This window comes from Pseudonaja textilis, chromosome 2 (genome assembly GCF_049901715.1).
Source record: "Pseudonaja textilis isolate UNSWEBS1 chromosome 2, rPseTex1.2, whole genome shotgun sequence".
NCBI lineage: Eukaryota > Metazoa > Chordata > Lepidosauria > Squamata > Elapidae > Pseudonaja > Pseudonaja textilis.
In genome coordinates, this window is record NC_141991.1 from 89,091,313 (window position 1) to 89,119,109 (window position 27,797).

At 35.4% G+C, this 27,797-nt stretch overlaps 1 protein-coding gene across 4 annotated transcripts in view; it reads right to left on the reverse strand.

Annotated features, from left to right (window-relative positions):
• Positions 1–18,772: 18,772 nt before the first annotated feature.
• KCNIP1 (potassium voltage-gated channel interacting protein 1) overlaps positions 18,773–27,797 on the reverse strand; it is a 369,601-nt gene continuing 360,576 nt past the window's right edge. For all 4 annotated transcript variants that reach the window (XM_087924556.1, XM_087924555.1, XM_087924557.1 and 1 more), the window contains one exon: positions 18,773–26,363. In XM_087924556.1, coding sequence (XP_087780682.1) covers positions 26,316–26,363 — 48 coding nt within the window. In that variant the 3' untranslated portion in view covers positions 18,773–26,315. The remainder of the gene's footprint in view (positions 26,364–27,797) is intronic.

Genomic DNA, 27,797 nt, shown 5'->3' on the forward strand with positions numbered 1-27,797 from the left:
ATTCTCCTATACGAAGAACATGGATGGAGAACTTTCCTTGAGTTAACATAAAATTATTATGGTCGCTGCATAAATATGACATGTAAATTATGTACTTTGTTTACAAATCATGGAATCATAGGTCTGAAAGGGACCTTGGGGGTGTTCTAGTCAAGCCCCCTGCCCAAGGCAGGAATTCTTATGGCATCCTGCACAAATGGTTGCCTAATCTTTTCTTGAAAACCTCCAGAGATGGAACACCCACAACTCCGGGAAGTAAGTTGTTCCATTGATTAATCCTTTTTACTGTCAGGAAATTCCTCCTTTTTTCCAGGCTGAATCTCCCTCTGATGAGCTTCCACCCATTGCTTCTTATCCTGCCATCAAGTGCAATGGAGAATAAATCAACGCCTCTTCCTTGTGATAGTTGTTCCAATATTGGAAGATAGTTATCGTAGTTGTCCCAATATTGGAAGATTGTTATCGTGTCTCCCCTGAGCCTTCCTATCATTAGGCTAAACATACTTAGTACTCTTAGCCACTGATCATATGATTTATGATCTTTGTTGCTCTGCTCTGCTCTCCTTCTAAGGTAGGGCCTAGGCATGTTTTTTTTTTTGAATCATGGTGATCCAGAATAGACACAATATTCCAAGTGCAATCTCACTAATAAAGCATAAAATGGTACTATCATGTCCCATGATTTTGATACTATCCTTCTGTTGATGCAGTCTAAAATGTGTTGGCTTTTTTGGCATATTTACTGACTCATATTTAGGCAGTGATCCACCAGGATAGCTAGATCCTTCTCACAATTACTTCTGTTGAACCAGGTACTTGCTATTCTATACCTATGCATTTGGCTTTTCCTGTTTAAGAGCAGGACTTTACTTTTCTCATCACAGAACTGCATCTGCTTGGATAGGATCTAATGCTCAAGTCTGTCAAGATCCTTCTGAATCTTGAGTCTACCATCCAAAATGTTGGCAATTCCTCCCAGCTTGGTGTTGTCCGCATATTTGATGAGTTTCCCTTCTATTCCCTCATCCAAATTGTTTATGAAGATGTTGAACATCAGTTCCAAACACCAGATACCTCATTGCACACTTTCTTCCATGTAAATACAGGTCCATTTAAGACTTTATGCTGGGTTGGATTGGTCAGCCAACTGTGAATCCACCTGTGGTGGTACTCTAATCCATATTGTTCTATTTTATCAAGAAGTGGTCTACTTCGTCAAATGCCTTATTGAAATCCAAGTATACTATATCCACAGCATTTCCCTGATCTACTAATTTAATCAACTTTAAGAAAAAAGGCAATAAGAACCTATGCTGAGTTCCAATAATCGCTTTGTTCATTTCTAGTTGGTCACAAATCCACTGTTCGATTACTTTTCCAGAATTTTCCCAAGTATTGATATCAAGCTGATTTATCTTTAGTTTCCTGGATCCATTCTTCCTGCTTTCTGGATATTGGTATAATATCAGCTCTTTTCCAGTCCTCTGGCATTCACCCATGCTGCTGAAGCTCTGAAAGCTTTCATTCAGTGGTTCTGAGATCACATCTGCCAACATCTTTGATACCTTAGGATATAAACCATCTGGTCCCAAATATTTGAACTTGTCCAAAGGTGTTCTGATATCAGTTTCTTGCCTGTTTTGATCTGCACTTCTGTTCTGTCTTCCATGGTGCTTTTAATATGGGGCTATTTTCTTCCTTTTTATGTAAAGACATATGCAAAGAAGGAATTAAGAAGTTCTGATTTCTTTCATCTTCTTTCCACCTTCTCCTATTAGTGGATCAACAATTTCCTTGACTTGCTCCTTACATATTGAAAGAAACCTTTTTGTTATTTTTGATATTTCTTGCAAGTGTTAGTTCATTCTGAGCCTTAGCCTTCCTGACTTTCTCTTTGCAGATGTGGACTACTTGCTTCATTCTGCTCTATCTGTATGCACCTCTTTCCATTTTTTATACTTGTCCTTTATGTTCCCCAGTTTGTCAGAGAGCTCTTTGTGCAAACATGCTGATTTCATCTGAAATCTTTTTTTTCCTTTCTCTGTAGTATTGGTTATTATTTGTTTGTTTGTTTGTACCTTTGTTATCTTGAAGTTTAAACAGTAGTCTGACTTTGTTTAGTTATATGTGCTTGCATCATAGTAAATTTGAGTGTGATATGGTCACTGTCCTCCAAAGTTCCTGCAACTTTCACTCTCTCAAATCATTTTTTATTAATAATCAATCATTAATAAATAATTAAATCCAGTATTGCTGATCCTCTAGTTCCCTCATATATCTTTTGGGAGACAAAGTTGTCAGCTTTGTTTCCCAGTTAATGTCAGGGTAGCTAAAATCCCCCATTACAACACTGGTGTCTTTCCTACATGCCTCAATTAACTCAAAATGTTTATCAGCTTGGTTGGGTAGCCTGTTGCACACAACTACAGCAATGTCATTATCTTTCTCCCCTAAAATTCACCCAAATACTTTCAAGATGCTTTGATCCTTAATATTGTGTATTTCGTTCTTCCTTGCTTCATTTAGTTTGAATATAATCTTCTGCCTTTCTGAGGTATTCCTTATTTTCATGTATGAGACTCAGAGTGGCTAGATGTGCCTCCAGATGTTCCATTTTGTTTTCTAGCAATCTGATCAATTTGTACTTTGTGCAGGCATAATTTGAGTCCTCCATAAGCAGGAGTGCAAACACAGTATACACAGGGGTGGGGTATGACAGGGTTAACTACTGGTTTGGGATTTATGAGCTTTCCTGCAGGTTGCCACGCACCTGTAAATCAGCAGCAGCAGCTGCCTGCAAAGAAGCAGCCTTTGAAACAGCCCTTTTTTCTTGCTTTTCTAACTGCAGCTGTGCCTCCTTGGGCAGCTGAAGTTGAAAAATCAGGAAATAAAGATCAGGTAAGACCCCAGGTGGGTGGGTGGGCAAAAACATCAGCAGATATAGAACTGGTTCTATTTCTGCTGCTTTTCAGATTTGGGCAGCTTCAAACATATATTATCTTGTAGACTTCCTGCTTATACTTTTAGGTGATGAAATCTCGGTTCTCTTAAACTTGTGATGAGTTCCTTTTGGCACTTCCAGAATCTTCTAGTGTTATACAAATACTCCCAGTGACTTGTTACATGTAATAGCACAATATTGCCTCTGGATTTTACAATTCTTGGAGATTCTGATGGATTCTCTTGTCCATCTTCTGAACGATGAGTTCTAGACATCACATTCTATGTTACTAATTTTTGCTGTAAAATTAAATTTAACTTATATACAAGTAAAATATTATTATTTTAGATATTAAAGCCTCCTACTCATAATTACTATAATGTGCATTTTACAAAAAATGTGTGACATTCATTTACTTGGTATTTTATTGATTTCCAATTTTTATAGCTACCCATTTCAAGATACGACACTGTGCAGCTCACATTTAAAAACAATATAAACATATCAAAATAATACAGAAATTTAAGAACAATTTTAAATACCATATAAATCCATAATCCCCATATTGCAAAATTCATAAATTCATTCAAAATTCATTGCATCATACAATAAGGAATGAGGACATGAAAATTAATGTATGAATCTCACAGGAAAACAAAGTAAACAATTGCAAGATGATGCCTAAATGTATAGCAAATAGATGAATTAATGTGCCTTTTTTTTAAGCATTAGGAAAATGAACAGAGAATTTTTGGCTGTGCAAATGTTGGCTGAAAGTAGATGATAATTCAACTGTGGGGAATGCCTGCATATATAAAGGTTAACTAATGTAAGAAATATGTGTACTAAAGCAAAAACAGTGGAGGTTCAAGAATAAGCAGGTAACTGAATGAGATCCATTTGATATAGTGGTTGAGGCATGAGACTAGAAACTGGGAACTGTAAGTTCTAGTCCACTATAGACACAAAGCCAACTGGGTAACCTTGAGACAGTCATTCTCTCTAAGACCTCAGAAGCAGGAAATGACAAAACATTTCTGAAATCTTTCCAAGAAAACTACAGGGACTAGTCCAGGCAGTCATCAGGAGTCAATTCTGACTTGAAATAATTCCTTCCCCCTCCACCCCACAAAATGAATGTCAATTGTATACAAAAGCACAAGGAAAGTATTCTGATCTATTTTTATCATGTAGAGGGAAGGAGTGAGAATTGAATCATAAAAATATGTAACAGAAGCATGAATGGATTGAGGAGAAAGGAAAGAATGAGAAAGTTTTGGTTAGTTGGTGTTAATAAAATTCTAAAAGACGAAGAAGTGAAAAAGTTAAAAAATAAAATGCAATCTATGAAGTGCAGTTTATAAGGACAAAGGTGAATCTAGAAGTGCATCAAATTGCATTGTTTTAAACTAGTTTAGATATTTCCATTTTCTTTTTGTTACTTAAAGACAGAAGTCTTATATATTACAGTATTTGAAATTTTGGGATAAATACGTCCAGGATTGCAATATTATTACTTTTCCCCCAGATTTATTTAATACTGCTAAGTGTAACTGTGAAAAGAATAAACACTGTTTAAGTAGGCATCATTTTGAACTGTTGTAGCATTGGTATTTTAAATATTTTTGTTTATAACCTCTGCTGGTTTGTGTAATGCTTATATGCAGGGGTGGGATTCAAAAATTTTAACAACCGGTTCTGTGGGTGTGGCTTAGGTGGTGGGCATGGTTTGGTGGTCATGTTATTGGCTGTGTGTGGCCAACTCAATAACACTCACATCGAGGCACGCATCTCCTTGCCTGGCCTCTCATGACTGTGGGGATGCTGCAACAGTCGTAAGTGTGAAAAATGGTCATAAGTCACTTTTTTCAGTGCCATTGTAACTTTAAATGGTCACTCCATACAAGCAAAGTACAAGCAAAGGAGGGGAAAAAAACTCCAGAGATGTTCCTGAGACAGGAAGTCTAGTCCTGCCAAGAATGTAATAAAGGTTAACAGAGAGGCAGTTTCTGTAAGCAACACCAAAATGTTTCCTTCCTGACTTCCTTACAGGATTAGGCCAGTAATTTCTTCTAACAACCGGTTCTCCGAACAGCTTAGAATGTTAACAACTGGTTCTAGCGAATAGGTGCGAACTGGTAGAATCCCACCCCTGCTTATATGTATCATACATTTTTATGTGTAATTTTAAGGTAACCTCTAAACATTTATGGCTTTCTTCCCAAGCACACAAAGTGGAAGTTTTCTGAACTGCCTTTTCACAGTATTCATAATGTTTATGAGAGTTTTAAAGATTAAAACATTTTGTCTGGCAGTGTTCTGACCCAAACCCTTTTTCAATAAAACAAACACGAACCAAAGGGAACAGAAACCTTTTAATGATTCTTACGAATCCCTGGTTAAAAGGCTGCTGCAAACTAATTAACTTTGATAAGCACAAGCTTCACCAAAACTGTGCTAGTCTGCCAAGAATAACAGATAAGAAATATTTCACAACACAAGAGTCTTCAAATTCCAACTTAAGATATTGTAATGTCCACGAGGCTGAGTTTCAAAATGTCTTTGCATCCTGCAAAGAACGTTCGCTTCACAGCTGGCTTTTGTCTTTTTGAAGGAGGGGCCATTACCTTGCAGCCTTACTCCTGAGTCACTTGTGCTGCTGCAACTGCTCTGTCCTGTGAGCAACCCTGCGCACACACACATTTGGCACAGGCTCCTCAGAAACCTCCTCATCGCTGCTGCCAGCCCCCACAATCTCTGAAGGCAGCACTCCACTCCCTAATGGTCCTGGCCCCTCATCTGAGTCCTCGCTCTCCTCAGCCATCCATACCTGCTGCCGGTAACCACAACAGGCATGGCCATGAAATGTGGGGGGTTTGGTGCTCTCTGGGCTTGCTTGTTTTCTTGCAGACATTTCATTACCCTAAGTAGATAACCTCATCAGTACTAGTAAGGAGTGCTGTTTCATTTCAGTTTATAATCTGGTGTTTTGCCTGTCTGTGTGGGTGGGGACGGTCTTAGAGATTCTTTGGTTGGTCTGTTTACTGATGGCTCTTTGGCTGTTTCTTTTTGGGGGGGGGGGGCATTGCTTACTTGATTGTTGGTCTGAAGTTAACCTTGGAGTTAATCTATGCTCATCTGAGTGATGAGTACTGGTGGAGAGGTGATGGAACCTTTTTCTCTTTTGGGCTAGTTGATTGTCTCTTTTGCATAGTCTGTAGATGCTGTTAGCAGTGTGTCTATTGATGGCTGATTTGTCTGAGTGCCATTCTTCTGGAAATTCCCTGGCATTTTTGGACTTGGCCTGCTCTAGGTTTGTCACATTTTCCAGATTGAAACTATGGTTAAATCACCTATGTGTTGTGAAATTAAAGAATTTTCATCGTGTCTTCTGACTACTAGTTGGTGTTCATGGGTGCATTCTGCCAGTCTTCTGCCTGTTTCTCTTACATAGTAGTAGTTGTAGTTCTTACATTGTATGTTCAGAGGTGGGCTGCTGCCGGTTCATACTGGTTTGGGTGAACCATTAGTTAAGATTCTGTGCAGTTTGGTGAACTGGCAAATCCCACCATTGGCTGGCCCTGTCCACACTCATTTTTCAGCCTGTTTTCTGGGTCAAAATGGCCCCAAAACAGCCTGAAAACAGCCCAAAAAACAACCTGAATACAGCCTGAAAAACGGCTGAAAAACAGACCAAAAAACAGGCAAGGGTGGGCCCAGCCAGTGGTGGGATTAGACCCAACCTTCTGAATACTACCTCTGCCTTTGAGGTGAGTGGCTGGGAGACAGGGCTGGGTGCGATGAGTGATGTCACATGACCAACCAGCCACCCCTACCCAGCCAGAAACCGGTTAGGTTATTCAAATCCCACCACTATGTATGTTGTAGATGATTCCTGTTTAGTTTCTGGGATTGCTGGTTCTTTTGGTTTGCTTAAGATGTTTTGAAGGGCTTTAATTGGCTTGTGTTCTACATGTGATTGTTGGTGGTTTTTGAGATATTCTTGATGTATGATAGTGTATAATTCATTTTAGGGTTTGTATTGGGTGTGCTGGATTGGGTTGAGTGGTCAAAGGACTTTTTGATAAAGTTGTGTGGGTTTCCATTTTGTTGGAATGTGTTGTATAGATGCTCCATTTCCTTTTTCTGCTGTTCTGGGTTGCTGCAGTGCGATTGGACTTATTTAAATAAAGTGCTTACACAATTTCTCTTGTGGAAGATTGGATTGTTGCTTTGGTGGTGGAGCACCCTGATTAATATGGGTGGGTTTTAGTAGACTTGTGTTCCTAGTTTGCCATTGTGGTCTCTGCTGATCAGGATTTTCAGGAAGGGTACTGAGTAGTTTTCTTCTTCTCTAGTAAACTGGATTCCTTTAAAATGTTACTGATGGCTCTGTGGATGTTCTGTAATTGGTCCTTTTTTATTATGGTTATGGGCATGAAAATTTTCCAAATTTTCCCCATATGTGTACTGTATAATCCCTTTAACATGGTAATAGTATGTATGTTAACAGATCTCTTCTCTCTCTCTCTCCTGCCTCTCTTTCATTGTTTTGTTTACTCCCTTTAATAAATATTATTTATTATTGCTTCTGATAGGTACTACAACATGAAAAGCACTCATCTTTTAATAATTTTGAAAAAAAGCTCGAAAATACTAGAATGAAACAACCAGTTCACGCATGGCTATCTATATTTCTATATTGAGAAATATAATTTACCTCCTGTTAAACTATAACCACATTTGTCTTTTAACACAGGTGAGCTGTTTTTTTAATCTGGCAAGAGCTGTTCATTTTTAAAGTTTTGCTAATTAGTATGTGGAATAAGAAAAGGCAACTAAAGAAAAGCCCAAAGAACCCAACAATCTTTGGGTTCTGAACATTTTTTTTGGATAATTTTATTGACAGATGGCTAAATTCATTGGATTCACTTGAAGTTTCAAATCTATATGCTCTGTTCATTGAGGCATTGCCTGGTAAGAGTATGGTGAAATTTGTATCTAATGATGAAATCAAGGAGCAGGAGATGTATGATGCTTAGACTCAATTGGGCAAGATCTATACAAAGCAGCCTTAAAAAATGGTGGCATTTATACGAATCACCTAGAGAATTATAAATAATATTTGTCTTCTTCCATTGTCTCTCTCAATAGAACTTGTTGTCAAGAAGCGCCTTTTTATGTCAGAGACTGTATCACCATTATTTACCAAAATTAGTATCATGCATGAAACAGTGGAAGACTGAATGAGCTGAACAATAGATATCTGCATACAACTGACACCATTACTAAAACAAATGTTTCCTAATTTTACAAGCCCAGGCAAGGGATTGTAACAATATAATTGAATAAATGCATTCTACAATGTTGGGAAACAGTGTATATTTTACTGGGTCAATTGCTTAGAAGACAACCCCACCTAATTTACTGCTTAGAAAAAAACCTCACCTAATTTATCTGTGGCCCACAGCATAAGAGGAAATTATTGATTAAGTTTAAACAACTTATTAGTAGAAGTTGAATTCTGCTTCAATCAGACATTTTCCAGTCAAGACGATATTTCAAACATGGCTGACATTTTCTTCTTTACACAACATGAATAAGAGATGTGGCATCATTTCATACAGATCTTTTAAAGCAGCAGTCACCAACCGGTAGGCCAATGGCCCACTGGTGAGCCATGAGAAAATTTTGGCGGGCCACAGAGAAATCTCACCCCCAGAGCACTCCCCCAAAGCAATTAATCCAGGCTGCACAGAAACACAAGGCTGCTCAGCTCACATGGCCTGTGGGAACCCTCCCCGCCCACTCACTCCTTACTCATAAACTTGCCTGCTAAATTTCTATTTTTCCTTTTTCCGACCATCATCTGTTTTGCTGTGCCAGGAGATTTAGATTAGCTAGGAAGCAGGAAATGGTTGGATTTCTTGCTTTCTAGTTAATCTTTAGATCTTCGGCTCTGTTTTTAAGTACAGCTGAACCTCCCTCAGGACTGAAGTTTTGCTTACAAGCAAATTCAGTGCAGACTCATGGCAAGCAAATTTGAGAGACTGAGCTAGCCGATGGCAGATAGATAGATCACTGAACGATTCTGTGAGCAACTCAATCTGCCTGCTTTGCCTGATTTTGGGTAAAAGTTGCTCTTTTTTATAAAAAAATTCAATATTTATATAAATATTTATAATATTTATATACAAGCCATGCCCAGCCAGTCACATGACCACCAAGCCACACCCACAAATTAGGCCACACCCACAGAACCAGTTAGTGGTCCCTGGGATCTAAAATTATGAGTTTGGTGGTCCCTGAGGTCCAAAAGGTTGGTGACCCCTGTTTTAAAGAATAACCTTAAACACTGCCACTTACTGACAAAACCAAACAATATAGTATAAAACACAGTATATTTGTGTTATGTGTTGCTTACGTGATAGTGCATAACAGCGTATAGCTTTGTCATTGCATCTTTAGTTCATGTCATGGAATCTTTAGTCCACATTTGTTTTTCACAAGCAAACGAGTTCTGCATTTCCTCCCATAATGCTGGTCCGGTTATGGCTTTACATGAATTTAAATATCTGTTTAGGAAGCCTTTATTGGATCCTGCTGATTTTCTGATGGAAACTGTAGATGGTTTACGTTCATCTTTTCTAGCAATTTTCAGTATTGCTACACGTCGTTCTCAACTTATTACTATTCAATTAATAGCAGTTCAAAGTAACAGCAGTGCTTCAAAAATAGACTTGTGGCCAATTCTGAAATGACAAACTCTGTGAGATCTCCATGATCATGTGATTAACATTTATCATTTCAGAAGTGGTGGCCATTTTCAGCCTCTGCAAGGCCTCCACAATCATATGATTGACATTTGGTATACCAGAAGCAATGAACGCTAATAATTGCTTTCCCAGGATCATGTGAGCAAGCATCACCTGGGCAGTTTATAGCTGACATCCCTTTGTTTTCGCTTGTGTCAGGACCAGAGGAGTGAAGCTCATATTGCTATAAGGTAATCATTTGTGTGCAGTCTATTGGCTGTTGTTGATCTCAAGCGGTTATTTTCTTTTCTTTCTTTTACTTTTTTCTTTTTTTAAATTTCTTTTCCAAAAGTAAATAAAAAATAAACTTATGAATTATAGTTTTGAAGATTAGATAATACAGATTATAGAAAGAAGTCACATTGTAACTTTAGAGCAGTGGTTCCCAACCTTTTTTTCACCCCGTACCCCTAAAGAAATTTCACTTGAACCGTGCACCCCCTGGAATAAAAATGCCAACATATAGCCAATATCCTATTATTTACCTGGACTTTTCTTGCACCCCCTGTAATATCGTCTCTCACCCCAGGTTGGGAACCCCTGCTTTAGAGAGATAAATTTACAACTGTACTTATAACTGCTTAAATAAAACCAGGTCACTTTTTTATATGTGTTTTCTTTCTTTTCTATTTTTCTTTCTTTCTTTCTTTCTTTCTTTCTTTCTTTCTTTCTTTCTTTCTTTCTTTCTTTCTTTCTTTCTTTCTTCCTCCCTCCCTCCCTCCTTTCTTTCCTTCCTTCCTTTCTTTCTGCATTTTCACTTTTCTGTTTTTTTTCTTTGCCTTTTTTCCTTCTTATTCTATTATAGTTTGTATTATTCTTGTTTTTAAAAATTTCAATAAAATTATATGTAAAAAGAGAGAAATCTATTTGCCTATGGAATTTAAATTCTCCTCCTCCTAAATAATTAATAACAATGATAAATTATTATGGCATTTATTATTTTTATGTAAGAAATGACATATCAAAGAAATTGGTAGATGCAAATTTTATGGAACCTTATTCCTGAGACTTGATGCCAACCCTTTTGGGTAGAGTCAACCACCTTTTTATTATTATTATTTTTACATCTTTAGCTCTTCATGATCTGACATAGATTAACCTGCTGTTATTTAGCCACCTCAGTTCATTTTGAGCCATGTATTAAAAACAGGAAACTCCTGATGCTAGCAAAACCCATACTGTTGAGATGCTCATACATACTCTTTCTGTTCCAATGGATAGGTGAAGTAAAATGGAGGTACATTTCTGTGTAGGTAGAATTTGTAAGAGGAGAGGCTTATGTCAGCCCCTGTAAAAAAGATGCATTGCAGGATTGGGCAATCTTTTGTCTGTCAAGATTTGTAGTACTATGATTTGAGCTTGTCAGGACTCACACATCAGCTATGTACAAGACTGAACAAGTGGCATATTAAACCATGACTAAACAGCACTAAAGTGAATGAAGAGTCATTTTAGAAGTTGCACCTAGGAAATAACTTTTACCATGACTAGAGAAATGCATACTAGAATATACATATATATTATTAAACTGAAAATCTGGCATTGTTTCTACAAGATAATATTGAAATAATCTCTATTTTAAACGAAAGCAATCAGTAACCACAACGTGGCACCAAAGGAAAGCAAATCTAAGGAGTGCTCTAAAAGTGTGAGCTCAAACTCATGAAATCCCATGGATCTTCCTATGTTATAGAGCAGCACCCTGACCAACGCGTTTTCACACTTTTTTCTAAATAAATTAAAATAAATCAAGCACAGCTTCAAAGCTGAAGTGTGGGACATCTGCCTTAGAAATATTTGTCTGTCTATTCTTTCTGTTCCAATGGACAAGTGAAGTAAATTTGAAGTACATTTCTGTGTAGGTAGAATTTGTAAGAGGAGAGGCTTATGTCAGCCCCTGTAAAAAAGATGCATTGCAGGATAGGGCAATCTTTTGTCTGTCAAGATTTGTAGTACTATGATTTGAGCTTATCAGGACTCACACATCAGCTATGTACAAGACTGAACAAGTGGCATATTAAACCACTTTAACAGCAAGCCACATTAACATACTAGTTCCCTCTAATCACAGTCCATATGCACAACAAATCCATCAGTCTTTCCCTCCCTTTCCCTCCCCTAATCTTGCCTGCTTGTTCATCCTCTGTGTCGTTTTCTTTCTCTCATTTTCTAGCATACCTTAGGGATCACTGCCTTCTTTCCTATTTTCACCATTCTAAACATCAGCCTTGGTGATATAACCACTGCAGCATTTTCACAGAAGCTGGTGATCAGGTACATCCAAAGGAGGCTTAAAAAAACAACAGGATGCCAGTATAATGGAAGCCCTGCCCCTTTTGTACATGTGTGTGAACAATATACACATTGACTTTTTTTTTGCCACTCATCCAGCCCAAATATGCTCCAGAAAGATATCCAAAATTAGAGGTCTGGATTGGATCAGCTGTGAGCCATTAGAAGTATATTTTCAATCTCTATAATTAGTACACATTTCTCTGATGTTAAGTGTTACACTAAGGAAACAATGTGTAAAATTGCAGTCATGTATCTCCTCTAACAACTGTCTTCATCAAACATAGTTGCTAACACCTGAATAGATGCAAATCTTTATTTATTTATTTAACAGATTGATATGACTTCCCATTTTGTAGAATACAACTTGGGGTAGCTCCCAATCATAATAAAAGAAAGAAAATACAGCAAGAAAATATAACAACCAAAGGAATAAAGCAAAAAAAAAAAAAAAACCCAACAACTTCTAAACCATTATATCCAATGCATCAATCTGTACACAATTGTTGAATTCCAATCTTATTCGATTTTACACCCTCGGGGAAAAAGTCACCCCTTTTCTGCTTTTCCAGAAGGCTAAAGAGCAGGGGGCTGGCCAGATCTCAGGGTGAAGTGTCCCACAAGGAAGGGTTTGCTATAGAAAAGTCCTAAGTCCTACTAGAGGACAACGTTAAGGGGTGGGACCTGGAGAGTGGCCCTCTCTATCTAGCCTAGTCTAGTGTAATAGCCAGATACCCTTAGAGAAGGCAGTTCCACAAATAACCTGGTCCTATACTATGTAGGGTTTTAAAGGTAATAACCAGTACATTGATTTGGAAATGTTCTAGGATTCTTGAACTGATCATAAAAAAGCTGAAAGCTGAAGGAAACAAGAAATGGTTTGAGTATTTATTATGAATTTTATAGTGAATCTTTTTGATCTAGCACTTTGTCTTGCTCTGTATAAGATACACTTCTAGTTATATGCTGAGTGTATCTCATACTAGTAAAAGGCAAAATATTTTATACAATTTGAAGAAAGTTTTTGAAGTCTGACATCAAGATACTGCCTTTTACAACTTTGAAGACAAATTACTAACTTGAAATATTATTTAAGTAAAATATTGGGTTACCCAGATCTTCTTTTACAAGTACAAAATTTAAGAAAAGACTTTGAGGTTGCACGTACATTTGCAAAAAAACAGTTATATACCTTTTTACATACTTTTTATCCAGCAATTTTCTTTTTCTTTTGGAGAATAGGGAAAAAAACATTTACAAACACATCCGTTGTTGTGAATTTTTTACAAGCTCCATGAGTATTGATCTGATAACAAATCTGGTGCATACCAATCTTGTTTTTCTTCCTCTTCTTTTGTACAACAGTTTCTGCTACTATTGTATATACTGTAAGTATAAATACTTACTTTATGCCTTTATTTTCACAGTCAAAAAGGAAGAGGGCAGTAATCCATAAAACTGGAAGTTTAAACTGGATTTTTTTTCTTTTTTCTAAATAATATAGTTACATTGGATATTTTCTCCTTTACCATGCTTTTTTGTTTCATGATTCATTTCTTTTAATTTAGATCCTATTTAAATGCTTTCCATTTGTGTGTCTGCTATTAGAGTCCAATACACCTGCAATATTGTGAAACTGACCTTGAGAAATATTTTGTTAATATGAAGGGCATGGCACCACAAATCAGTTGGTAACTAAATTGATTTTTTTCCCAAAAGGACAAATGTGTAATAACCTGGATATGTTACTACCAGATATTTGAGCAACATTTTTTGAGGTCCCAGTGCTAGATTGGACAAACCTATTAATGATTGGTCAAATAATGCATGAAGGACAGTTAGTACATTTGATGGCAATTCTAAAATTGAAGTGGAATATAAAAACTGTGACAGTGAATAATATTCTTTTTAAAAAAATAAAACATTAACTTTTATGGGCTCCACTAAGAGCAAACCTTTCCTTTTAGTTCAAACTATCAAACATATAATTTTTGCTGATGATTTCAACTAAAATGTAGGATTCTCAGCTAGATAGAAGAAGACAAAAAAAGACCTGTTAACTGTTCTCAAGATTAGATAATATTACATGGGTATATATTAGAATAGAATGCAATAACTATTTGTTGTTTATTAAATCCAAATATATTAATTACCATTGTTCTGTTTAGATTATTTACTACCAATATATGTAGATTTGTATCTCACTATATAATCCCTACTGTAGCTTTGTTGTAGTTGTACTTGTAGTTGTTTGTATGCTACTATTAAAAATAAAAAAAATAAAAAATGTATCTCATCTGTAGTGAACAGAAAGGCAATTACATACAAACATTGGTATCCTTTGTAAAGTCCTATCCTACCATTCTGTGAATCCCTAAGTTTAGAGAGAGAGAAAAAACACCCTTCCAATCTCTATATGGTACAAAATTAAACACAATATCTTTCCACAGATGTGAACAAACACTTATTGACGTGCAATTGTTAACAGAGTCATATTAAGAAACCAGGAACAAAAAACTTGGATGCCCATTCAGTCAGTGTATTGTGACACACTGAATGTAATCACAGCTTCCAAAGAGAACAGAAAAGAAGCTAAACAATTTGAGCTGTCCTTCACAGTCTCAAATACATCTTGAATGTGCCATGCATTCAAGAGAATCTAAGAATATATATAGACTGGCAAGGAAGAATAGGGAAGAGGGATTCCAAAAGCAGGGATAGGAAGACTTTTAAGAAATGTTTACAACCTGTTATTTCTGTCAAAGGAAGTCTTTTTAAAGTACTTACAGAAAGGATTCATTCATTCATTCATTCAATTTCTATAGATGCCTATCTCAGTCAATGACTCTGGGCAGCTTACAATTAAAAAAATATATATTACAATCAAAATACTAAAAACATTTTAAACCAATAAAAATAATAGAAAAATCCAAAACAAATATACCTAGAAGTCAAGATACTTGACCGGTTAGCAATATAGTTCTTGACAATAGAAACAGGGCTCTTGAAATATTCATCAACCCAGGTTCGGGTACATATCAGGGTTTTAGAGCCTTATGAAAGGCTACCAGGATTGGGGTTATTCTAATCTCTAAAAAGACGATGTTCCATAGATCAGGAACAGAAAAAAAAAGTCCATCTTCTAGAGCCCCACCACTGGACAGTCTTTGGCTAATGGTTTCTGAAGCATGTCCATTCTGCTAGTTCTGGTTGGATCCTTCAGGTATCCCAGTTCCAAGCCATGTCAGGATTTAACCAGCACCTTGAATTGAACCCAAAAACATACCAGAAATAGATATTCAATCACTGCTTGATGGTACAAAAAATTATTCTTCTTTTGCTGTATTTTAATACAAGTTTTCCATCTGTACATGAAATGACCTTGAGAACTATCTAAAATAATTTCCCACTCTAATTTAACAATACAATCATTTTTTTAAAATAAACTTTATTGATTTTACAATTAAAACAAAATGAACAACATAAAGAAAAAATAAAAAATAAAAAAATTCAACATCGACAGTTTGTGATTTTCTGTTTGTAATGTTATTTTGTGCAATATTTACCATTGATATTCTAATGCGAATATATATTTACTACAGTTACTACTTATCTTCCTTTACCATTTATTATATAGTCTGTCTTTGCTCAATCCATTCATACCAACAATCCCAAAGCTAGGGTTAATTTATCCATTTCTGCACAACTCATTATCTTTTGAATTATCAATTCCTCTGGTGGAGTGTAGGGCTGTTTCCAACATTGAGCAAAGGCCAGTCTGGCTGCCGTCAATATATATAATATTATATATTTAATTTTTTTGCATATTTTCCCCTAAATATCCCTAATAAGAACAATTCTGGTTTTAATTCAGTTTGTTCATTCGTAATTTCTTCCAACCATTTTTTAATTCTCAGCCAAAATTTTTGGGATTCTATGCAGGACCACCATGTCTGGTAGTATGTTCCATCCTTTTTTTCTTTTTTTTTGCACTTCCAGCATTTCAGGCTCATGTTGGGGTATATCTTTGCCAATCTCGAAAGGGTGTGTGTGTGCCATCAATAGAACATTTTATAGCTGTTTTCCTTGTATGTTGCCAATTTTGTAATTTTGTTATTCCTATTCCAGAGATTCTCCCATTCTATTAAGCTAATATTACGGCCTATATTTCAACTCCAAGCTATCATATTACCATTGACTATTTCTTCCTCTAATTCTTTCTCCAATAAGTAATTATAAAATTTTGTTATTTTTTTTGGTCTGGGTGTAATAAAATTCTATCTAATTGTTGTAGTTTGGCATAAATTCCATATTCTTTCTTATCTTGTAGCCCTTGTTCCTGGAGGGCCTGCCATGTTTTCAAATTCCCTTCTGTATCTAGTAAATCTTTATATTTTATCATCTTATTCATATCCAAATTGTTACGGTTAATCATCACCTCCATTGTTGATATCCAAATTGGAATCTTTATATAGTGTTTTTTCCTAATTTTAATCCAATTAAGACAGTAGGGAATCTCTGATTAGATGTCTATGAAAATATTTCTGCTTAGTAGTCCCTGTATCCCACAGAAAGACATACCAGCCCCTCTGTAGGTTGTGGCCTTCTAGTACTAATATTCTTTTATTAGAAAAATTCACCCATTCTTTCAACCATACTAGACAAGCTGCACTATGGTATAATTCCCAATTCCATACCACCCCTACTCTTCATATCTTGCATTGCTTTTAGGTTTATTCTAGGTTTTTTGTCCTGCCAGATAAATTTTGCAATTGTCCTGTTAAGTTCCACAAAATATTTTTTCTGTATTCTAATTGTTATTGTCTGAAATAGATATATACATTTTGGCAGAACAGTCATTTTGATAGTGGTGATCCTTCCTAATAAAGAGAGTTGCAGTTTAACTCATAATTCTAAATCTTTTTAAACCTGTTGTAATAGTTTATTATAATTATTCTCCATTAACGTCTTACAATGTGCCATCAGCCATAAGCCTAAATATTTAAATTTCTTTGTCACTTGTAGTCCCATTGCCTTTTCTAACTCTAATATCTGTTTTTCTGTTAATTTTTTTAGTTATTAATTTTGTTTTCTTTCTATTAATTTTAAGTCCTCTGACTGTTCCAAATCATTCTCATTCATTAGTTCTTGTCCTCTTTCTATTGGGTCTTCAATTTAAAAAAAGTATCATCCGCAAGTGGCAATCATTTTTAATGGGATTCTTTTTTTGCTGGAATGTTTTAATATTTATTCTTAATTCTTTTTTCTCATTGTATCAAACACTAAGATCCCACCTGTTGGCAAATGGAGCCTTTACATATAAAGTTTCTTGTAAGGTACCTTTCTCCCCTGCTCCTGTGGCCAAGAATAAAAAAAAAATCAAATCTAATCCAATCAAACACAGACTTAATTTGGTGAATGCTGTTCTAAATCATGAAGGAGATGGGTTATATTTTGTTGCACTATGTGGTCCACCTGGGAATGATACTTTTGATATGAAAGTGGCAGTCTTAGAACACTTACTATTAAGCAGGTCCTCTGAATATAATGGAGATTGTTTATAAGTAAACATGCACAGGATTGCCCTGAAAGAGAAATGTCACATGGGGTGATGCTTAGTTGAACACAATGTGGTTTATTTAAGGACAATACTTTCCATTGTTGTGAAGGGAAAACACCAGGTTCCTTGTAAGCCATAGCAGCAGAATTATGAGTGTCTGGAAATTCAGCTGTTCTGTTGAAGAAGAATGTGGCAGGGGCTGAAGAAAACGGTTGCTGGAGATGTCAGGTTTGAAGATCACAAACAGAAACCTGAAGAGAAACCCCCTGGTAAATCATTCTTATCAGGCTTGTATAAGTGAATTCACCCATTGCAATTCATTGTCCAGGTAGAAAAGAAAGCTAGTTCTTGAAACTAGAAAGCCTTCCTCATGTGGAAGGAAAGGAGTAAGACGAGCTGCTTATATCACCACCGCTGAGATTGGAAGGCTTATTATGACTCTCGGTGAGAGCGCAGGGCAGAAAAACTGCTCATCCAGATGTCTGTGGATAGGCATTATTTTGATTGTTATTTTGAGTTCTTAGTTTGGAATTAAGAAGCTTTGAAGCTTCAAAGAACTATTTTTGTTTTCAGATCATGACTTTGAATGCCCAGAGAATAAATTTTCCCAGGTTCTTTACACATATGGAGAGTTCAGATATTGCTTTCAGTTACTCACTAACCAGCTTTCCACACTTTCTTTATAAAGACATCTGCCACATCCATACAAAAGTGACAATATTAATGCCATTACCATGAAACCTTTTGAATATAATGAGAGTTGCTTCTATGTAAGAGCATAGAGGATTACACTGAAAGTGAAGCCTCATGTAAATTTATGGGTTAACTATTTCTTATGAAGATAGCTATGGGTAATGCACCTTTGACATCTGTCCCATCTTTAAGACTGTTTCTCACCAATCATTGACCTATGAATTTAGTTGTTATCTTACCTAGCCTTTGTAAATTTTCAACTGCATGAGGTCATTAGACATTACCAATGGCTCTTTTCTTTGCTGACCCATTGTGTGTCTGGAAGCCAGCACTACTCAGAAAACATCTGGCTAACTCTCCATTGCTTAAAAGAATTTGCTATAATCTTTTCTCTCTGCATCAAGCAGGGTTGAGATTGAATTACTCATAAAGAAGATAGTCACATCACCTTCTGTACATATTATATTTTTTATTATTAAAACCAAAATCTTTGAAAATGTTCAACAAAATATTATACAAATTGCTGTTTGATCATAATATTTGTGGAAGTGGAACTATATGTTGCTGCTTCAATAGAATGGCTTTACATATCATGAATGTTTGTTAATTTTTCTGATGAGCTCAAAAGCAGTGGTGGTAGTTGCACACAAAGAAGGAAGCTGTAACACTACTGCACATTTCTAACGTCAACACACTGGGGAGGTTTTTCAATAATATGAAGAAAATCTCCAAGATGCTTTTAATCTGTCATTCCAACTGAACAATGCAAATATCTTCTATCAATCCATTACAATCAGTATAATTCATGGTTACTCATGCAAATGAAATGAGTAACAGGAAAACTAACATCCATAGCAGCAATCACATCATTATTTTTTGCATCACTATTCTTATCATTACTATTTTTATCTATCTGTTGCCCATAATGTATATAATCATCATCTGGAAAAAATGGATTTCCTGATTTAATTGTAATAATTCATAGCTAATGATCTGACAAATATTTTAGACACTGTTGAAACAATTACAGTTCTAAGCACTTTTGTACAATGGAGAGCACTGATCATTTAAAACTTAAATCTTTTTTCTGGGGTTAGTTTCTATATATTGCAAGTAAAATTCAGGATGAAGCAAAATTTGTTGATAATAGAATTTCAATTATTGTCATCAATACTTTGTCATACATATTGCAAATATGAAAAATGAACATGCTTCTGAGCTCCAAAATGTTCATATTGGGTATGATTCAGATTAAAGTACACATTTTTTAAAATCCAGATTGTAAACTGGATGCTTAGTTTTATTTTTCTACAGGTGGTTGATCTCATCAACTTTCAGGTAGCACATAACCTTGGTTAGAACATGCTTCATGATACATGAGCTCATTTTTAATACTAAAAGATACTATCATGATTGGTGCATTTCTCTGTCCTTATTAATCAGGCTACATGCTACAGTCATGGATTTGTCCATAGATAAGAACATTAACAAAGCAAAAGTAAGAAATGAATGTATTAAGGACTCTGGCATCATCACAGAGTTTACAATTTAATATTGTTAGAAAGTGATAATGGCTTCAATCTCCTTTTATGACATGCATTAATAAAGACCCCCCAAAAAGTAACATTAGTTATTTTTGGCTAGCAGCTGTTATAAGCATCACTGCAGATAGGCGATATGTTCTATAAGGGCTTGTTGTGGTTACCAGTTTTGCCAATCAACTGGGCTAGGAAAAAGGTCTTATCGTGCCATGATAACCTTCTGTCCTTGCAAGGTGTCTTGTTTTATAAAAGTTACACCTCCTTAGAGCAGAAGACCTTGAACAACACTGAACAAAGGAACTTGGCTAGCGGACTTCCACAGGGTGGATTTTCATTTCATGTTGTTTCTTTTTATTAGCATAGAAGTATTGGAAGGAACTCTGAGAGCTTTCTGATATGCAAGAGATGAATAATAGGAAAACTGTGTCATCGTGGGAGGAAAGAGGAACTATTTTACTAGACTGGCTCTTAATCTTTTCCCCATAGTTCAAATTTATTCTCAAATATTTTTTTTACAAAAACTCACAACCTCAATTTAATTTTCCTCCCCACTCCATCTTCCCAATCTGCAGTCTCATTTTCATGTCTTCTGATTCCAATCTAATAGCTCAGCCCACATTAATATGTACTTGGAGCACAGCTGCAATCCATGGAAAATTAGAGTCACAAAATATATGCAACTATGGAAACTTTTACTGAGAAAGTAAAAGGAAATAATATCTTTGCTTTTTGTATGATTAAAAGAAAATTAAAAATAGATCAACATTCAGATTAATTTATAATACACACGGTACAGTAAGTCTCCAGCTACTTAACAAAGATACTAGGTTGATTAAAAAGTTGGCAGGAAAAATAATGCTAAGGATTTGTTACATTATGGCTACTAGATTTGAAGGACTATTAGACAGCAACATTTAGTAGCTGCTCCCATTTAGTAGCTGTCTGGACTTTTACAGACCAGATCTGTTAACCTTACTACATTAGTGGATAGCCTTTACTTTTAATTATTATTATTTAAATTCAAAATACTCTAATTTAATCTATAAGGCAACTCTTATGAAGGTGGACAAGTCATCTGAATGTCAGCTGCTGATTTGACTCAGAGCTTTAGTGTGAAGCAAACTTATTTATTTATTTTTATTTTATTTGGTTTGTCAATTGCTTACAAGATAATAGGTTTAAGTAAAAACATAGTTATGAATACATGGATACATATAAGAAAAATAAAAGAAACAATAGGACAGGGACGGTAGGCACATTGGTGCACTTATGCACGCCCCCTACAGACCTCTTAGGAAAGGGATGAGGTCAATAGTAGAAAGTCTAAGGTTAAAGTTTTTGGGGTTTGGGGAAGAAACCACAGAGTCAGGTAGAGTATTCCAGACATTGACCACCTTGTTGCTGAAGTCGTATTTCCTGCAATCAAGTTTGGTGCGGTTAACCTTGAGTTTGCATTTATTGTTTGCTCTTGTATTGTTATGTTGAAGCTGAAGTATTCATTGACAGGTAGGACATTACAATGTATGATTTTATGTACTATACTTAGATTGGACCGAAGGCGGCGTAGCTCTAGGTTTTCTAGGTCTAGAATTTCGAGTCTGGTGGCATAAGGTATTCTGCAATGAGTAGATCACTGATCAAGCTATAAAAACCTCAGGATCAGTTCTAGAATTTAGTTTGTGATAAAACTAGATATAGCAAGCAAGTGCATTAGGCTTTTCAAAAGAACAAAACCTATCAATGTCAAGGAAATAAGTATATGCTATTTAGAACTAATCTTCATCTTTTATTTTAAAAATTAATTCCTTTCATTGTATTGATCAATCCTCGATTTTGATAGAGTTAGATAACACTAATATACAAAGTTCTGTAAAAGCAATTTAATACTGAATGAGGTCATACTGAAAAGATCTTCATGGAACTTCAGAACATGAAGATATCAGATCCAACTCAGAAATTACCTGAATCAGATACACATTTTTATTAAATGTGCTGATTTATATATTTATGTAAAGCTTTACAAAAAGTGAGAGTGCAATAGGAGAAATTTGAAATTGGTCTCTCCTTAGTAATCCCAGTGGGGTTAACTCAACATCTCTCTCTGAACAATTGTTTCAGAATTTGTGAAAAATACGTTGCGCTAAGAAGTTATATGATCTTTTTTTCTCTTTTTTTTCTTGATTTTAGACAAAGAACTCTCCTACAGGAATTCAGAAGAGTTACTTTCAAAAGATGAATTCTGCACGATATATATTTAATTTATTGCAGCAGCTAAACTTAGATCTAAAATTTGTGAGCTGTGTGCCTAATATATAAATTCCAATCTGTCATCCTCAGCCTATATGTTGAGGAAAGGCTATATAAATGTTGCTTCAGAAAAGTCGCACCTGTTTAAATTTCATGCAACATTGTCTACTTAACTCCTTCATGCTGAAGCAATATTAACATGGCATCATTTTAATAGTTTAACTCATCTCCAACTATCCTTAAATGGTTGAAGCTGGGGGAAACATTTTTAATTTCCTTACCTCTTTCTCCTATATCTATAATTATTTATCTACTCCATCTTTCCAAAGACTCATGGACTCAGTTTAATTCTTCTCCCCATTCCATCTTCCCAATCTGAGGTCTCTTTCCTGCTATATAGTAGAACAGGTATAGAGTGTGGATCAAGCAGTCAGTGTTTCATATACTAAACTGTTAGAAAAAAGAAGAAGAAAATCCTGCCAGCTAATTGACAAAGAAGAGAGAGAGGTGCATAGGGGAATCCCTTTCTGGGGTTTCAGTTTACAAAAAGGCCATGGTGGCTGCATTGGAGGGGAATCACATAATGTTATCTGGAAAGTTACATATCTTTACACCTACAGTACTTCAGTGATGATCCTACTTCCAAGGTTTATCAGTGGAACTAAAAAGCAGTTGAGCCAGACACAGGAGGGACACTTATGAACTGGAGAATCCCTGGGGGGAAAAAATCTCCAAATATATTCTACAAGATATCTAAAGGGCATCTAAAAGTTTTCTGAGAACATGCCCATCACATTACAAACCCAGTTACAGTAGTATCAGGTTTACAACTTTCTATATAAAGACTTTACAGTTAATGTGCTTTATAAAATATAGAACTATGCATGATATTTTTAAAATATATTTTCCTTGCCAATAATACATAATCTGTTGTAAAAATATAGCTAAAACCTTATTGAAAATATGATGGTCACAAGTTAGAACAATATAAGGAAAGCTACTTGTTGCAGCCCTTAGTTATTTTTCCCCCAGGAAAAAAGAAGTCATGGACTTGGCACTACTTTTCAAATATCTTCATTTCTGTGTATATTGAACATTTTTCCTTAAACCAGGAAATCAAATTTAATTCTTATATAGCTTAACTATAAATGTTCGATATTTATTTTGTATGTGTGACAATCCAGCTATAATTTCGCAGTTAGTTCTTAAACTCAACTAAACATTGCTACAGTATGTTCCAGAGCTGATTTTATTCACTTTCAGGAGAACAAGTGGGAAAATAGTGGCTATGGTTTTTATTGGTGATGGCTAACATAGTGTAGCATAGGATGTGAATCCCACATTAGACAGTTTCCTGTTGGTGTATAATGTCTTCCTTGTTTAGGAGCCTTTGGAAATTGGTTTGGGAGCCTCTGTGAATGACAGGCTGAAAGCTAGTTGCATGTTTATCTGCCCCTGGTGGGTAACAGACCTTCCAGAATTGGGCTGGAAGATCTCCTAATTTCTTGACCTCCTGTTTAGTTTAACCATAGATCAGGCTCATTGTTTAGCTTATCTGAAATAAAACGCTATTTTGCTAGAACAAAAGGTATGCTAACAATATCTTAAGGCAAATAAGAAAATGGAGACGTCCATATGTAGAACAAAGTTGTTGGGGGTCATATAAGCATTCCCTCACATTCATATATTTCCAAGAGTAATTTCTTTCTGGATTCCTTTCTCCGTGTGTCTTATTGCAAAACTGTGTTAGGCAAATAAACAACCCTTAATAAGTTTGGTTAGAGGTTTCTGCATATAGTGGATGTACTAATTTTAAATGCTAACTCTGTGACTGCTGCTGAAAGCAATTGTATTTGAATCAGTAAGTTCAATCTTAACCAAGATTATTTGGAAGTAAATTCCATTAATACTTTCAGTAGAATTTACCTCAAAGCTACTTCATTAATACTGTATTCTTAAAACACTGTTTTGTTTGCATTTCATGAGACTTCCATTTGAAAAGAAAATGGCACAGTAGTGTGCAGAATATCATGGTTAGGTCAGTTGACTGAAATTGTCATTATGTGAATGACATATACTGCATAAAATTTAAAATGTAGTCTTGGAGTTTGAAACCTCAAATTTCATTTTAAAAACATCAACCTACCTTTCATCATGCCTTTCAGCATCAGCCATGTTAACTGCTAACAAAATAGCTCAAAATAGCAGGTTGAATTTTTATTTTTAAACATTTGCATCTGAAAGGGGCAAAAACATCAATAGGATGTGATTCCCCACCCTCAATCTCCAAACGGCAGTTGTTCACCCTGAGTCTTAATATGCTTGTATTAAAAACTGCAACTCTCAGGGCCAGTGAAATCAATGCTAGCTTAAAGATTTCTTGGAAATTTAACACTTTTATATCCCAGAACACTTAAATGTAATCTGAGTTGCTTTAACTATGAAACTATGAAGTATGCAGTGACTTTGTTTCAGCATACACAGGCCAGTATGGATGGTTTTGTGCTTGAAAACTGTAGGTACACAATATACAAAGAAGAGCCTGCACATTTCAGCTTGAATGCAAGATATAAAAATTAGTGAATGTTTTGTCAAATAAAATAATATCTGTGTTATACTGAGCGATGATTTAGAAGAGTTGGGTATTTCATTCCCCTGAAACTTTTCAAAAGCTTGAATCTTCGATCCCTTTAGGTCAATTGGAACAATAAGGCAAAACCATTGTCCTGTTTAGCTAAATATTTTCCTGACATTTTCTGCAAAAAGTGTACTGTAATTTGTTTTTAGGTGAGTCTCAGTTTCGTATGAATAATCACCAGAAGGCATAGAGAAAATAGAGGAAAAACCTAAACTGGACTTTTTGAAAGCAAAAATGGGAGTGATTAAATATTTTGAAAAGATATGAGGGAAATATTTTGGAATTCCTGTGAGAGTATCACTTCTCTGCTACATGTTAAAGCAGTCTTTAGAGAACCAATTTTTTTAAAATTCAACTCTTAAGGCAACTGCATGCACAGGCTTGGTAAACAATGGGACAGGTAGACAATTGGCTTCAAGTCCTCTAAATATTCTTTCAAAGCAGGCCATCTTCTTTTATAGTAATGTTTTTTTTCAAGTCAAAAGCAATAAAACACTAGGCTTACCTATACAGTAGATTATGGTATTGGCTGTCCTTGATTATTTCCTCTTTCCATTGCATCAGATATATTCGATTTTACTCAGCCCGCAGATGAAACTCAACACAACAGCTGGCACTTAGTAATCAAATAGCAAAATGTGTCAAAAACACACCTACACATGCTTTTCAGTTTCACTTTTGGTAACCCTTCTCTTGCACAGGCCTTGCCCCAAATTATTAATTTCACTTGAACATGCTTGAACATTTGCTCTGGGTGAGAGGGAGAGGCTATAGTGGCATTTTTGAAATGAACCAGCTTGTCAAATCTTTGTCTTGAAAAGTAAGAATTTTAGCACACATGGAAATACCCTTTTGCAGGTAGATTCCAGACTGTAACTATTTTGTTAGTGGTGAAAAGAAATGTATATTTCCAGCAACAGTCCTGCTGAATGGAAAGTCTTTCCTTGGGTAAACAAATGCCTGAATCTGGTACAATACATTAGTCACTGTTCTACATTTATTGCCCAACAAATATTGTGCAATAAATATAAATAAATAATTGTCCAGACAAGTTCTAAACAAATTAAAAAACCCATTTACCATGTTATATTTGTGTCAGCTTGTAAAAGTAGCACAAACTTTTCCAGTACCATCAAAGGAAAATGTTAACACAATGTGATGATACAAAAAACACAACGGATGATTAAAGCTACTGATGCTGTGTTACCATATGCAAACCAGCTTGCTAGAGTCAAAGCAACAGATTTTTTTGTGATTATCTAATAGAATGTTGAATATTATTTCAATAATTTAAACTTCAATAATTCATTAAACTTTAAGCAGCAGTTCTCTCTGGTCAGATTTTATTAGCATGCTTCTAAATTAGATAAATTCTAGTCAGCGTCTCTTGAGAGAGGCAAGATTGAGTGTTGCATTCGGAGACACAGCTCAGTTTGCAGTAACATACAAAATCCTTATACATTGAGTCTGTCCAAGTAGTAAAAAGCTTTCATCAAAAAAGACAATGGGGAGAAAAATCTTGACTTCATTTCTTCAGGATCTCAGTACATATAAAATCTCAGATTTCTAGACTGCTCTTCAGCTGCTGTTACATGACATTTTCAAAAAGCTGTAAGGACCTCATGATATTGTCATCCTGGAAACAACAAGAAAATACAATATACATATTTAAGCTGCTGACACAGTTTTGTCCAGTCTGCGATAGCAATGGGGGATTGTTTTTGAAGGCCCACAGATCATCCGGTTTACACATTATCATGTATGAGTCTGAATATATGGCGGGGCAAAAAGTGACGTTACTCTGAAAAAGAGCAGTCAATACAAAGTCCAGTTTATGTGATCCCATGCATCTGTCCTAATTGTTTTGTGTGTTGTTCAATTAAAACATCAGAATGTTATATTGCTTTGGCTGATTTTCTGAAGTCTAGTGTCTCTCTGTGTGTGTGCACATTCATCCTCTAAATATGCTGTTGTGGGTTTTTTTATTTGTTTGTTTGTTACTATAATGTTAATACAACTACACAAGTTTAGCAGACTTTGTGGGTGAAAGCTTTGGACCCTATGTGTAACCAAAAGCTCCTGCAAAAAAGAGGAACATTTTATCCCTGACCAATTGGCTGAAAAAAACCAACCCATCATCCCAAGCAGCTCTCTTGTCACAGCATCTCTGTGCCTGCCAAAAAATGGGCATAAGCATGATTCTGGTCTGATTTTAATTCTTAAACTCTAATAAAGTTTCTTTGTCTCAACAAGCTGTTAACTATTATAGAATGCTATATAAATTGCAAATCTTCTGCAGTTGTAGAAATAAATTGATATATGTTGCCAACTTGGATGTCCATCTCCTGTGCTTTAGGAAATCATCTGACAATATTTTATAATAAATCATTCAGCTAGCTTATTGTCTAAATATTTAATGCATATCAGAATGGGAATTTTATTTATCACATTTGAACCCAACTGCACACATACATAGACTCTTAATTATTTTGTTTCAGTTTCACTGTTAGCTACTAGATTTGCTATTGCAAAACAATGGAAATCTGACATGCATTTCATATGAAGTATTCAGAGGTATTTCAGTGTGGGAAGTTGCCCAGTCTGAAAAATTAACAGTAAGAGCTTTGGAAAACTGTGCAATAAAAGAAAATTCAATCACATTAGGTCATCGTTACTACTAAAATATTAGTAATATTTTTCTTACATATTACCTTTATGTGTTGTATACACACTCTTTTGAAAAGAAAGATTGATTGTGGTTGTAAAAAAAATGAATGTTGCATTTCTTTTTAAGATTACCTTCTTCTCCCTCTTCTTTTATATAAGTTTGTTGTCAGTTTTCATTGACAACAATAACAATTTTGTTTCTGATACCTTTGTTGTTATAATTTTTGATTTCCTCTTATAACTTAAAATATATATTTAAAATGATTCTACCTTCTGCAGACTCAAGTTTCTGGATTTCTAGGAAACTGAACCCTGGTTCCTGGTACAAGAAAGTGATCAACCTGTTTCTAGCTCTTTTTTCTGAATTATTTTCTTCACTTCCATAGCAACTCATTATTTAATA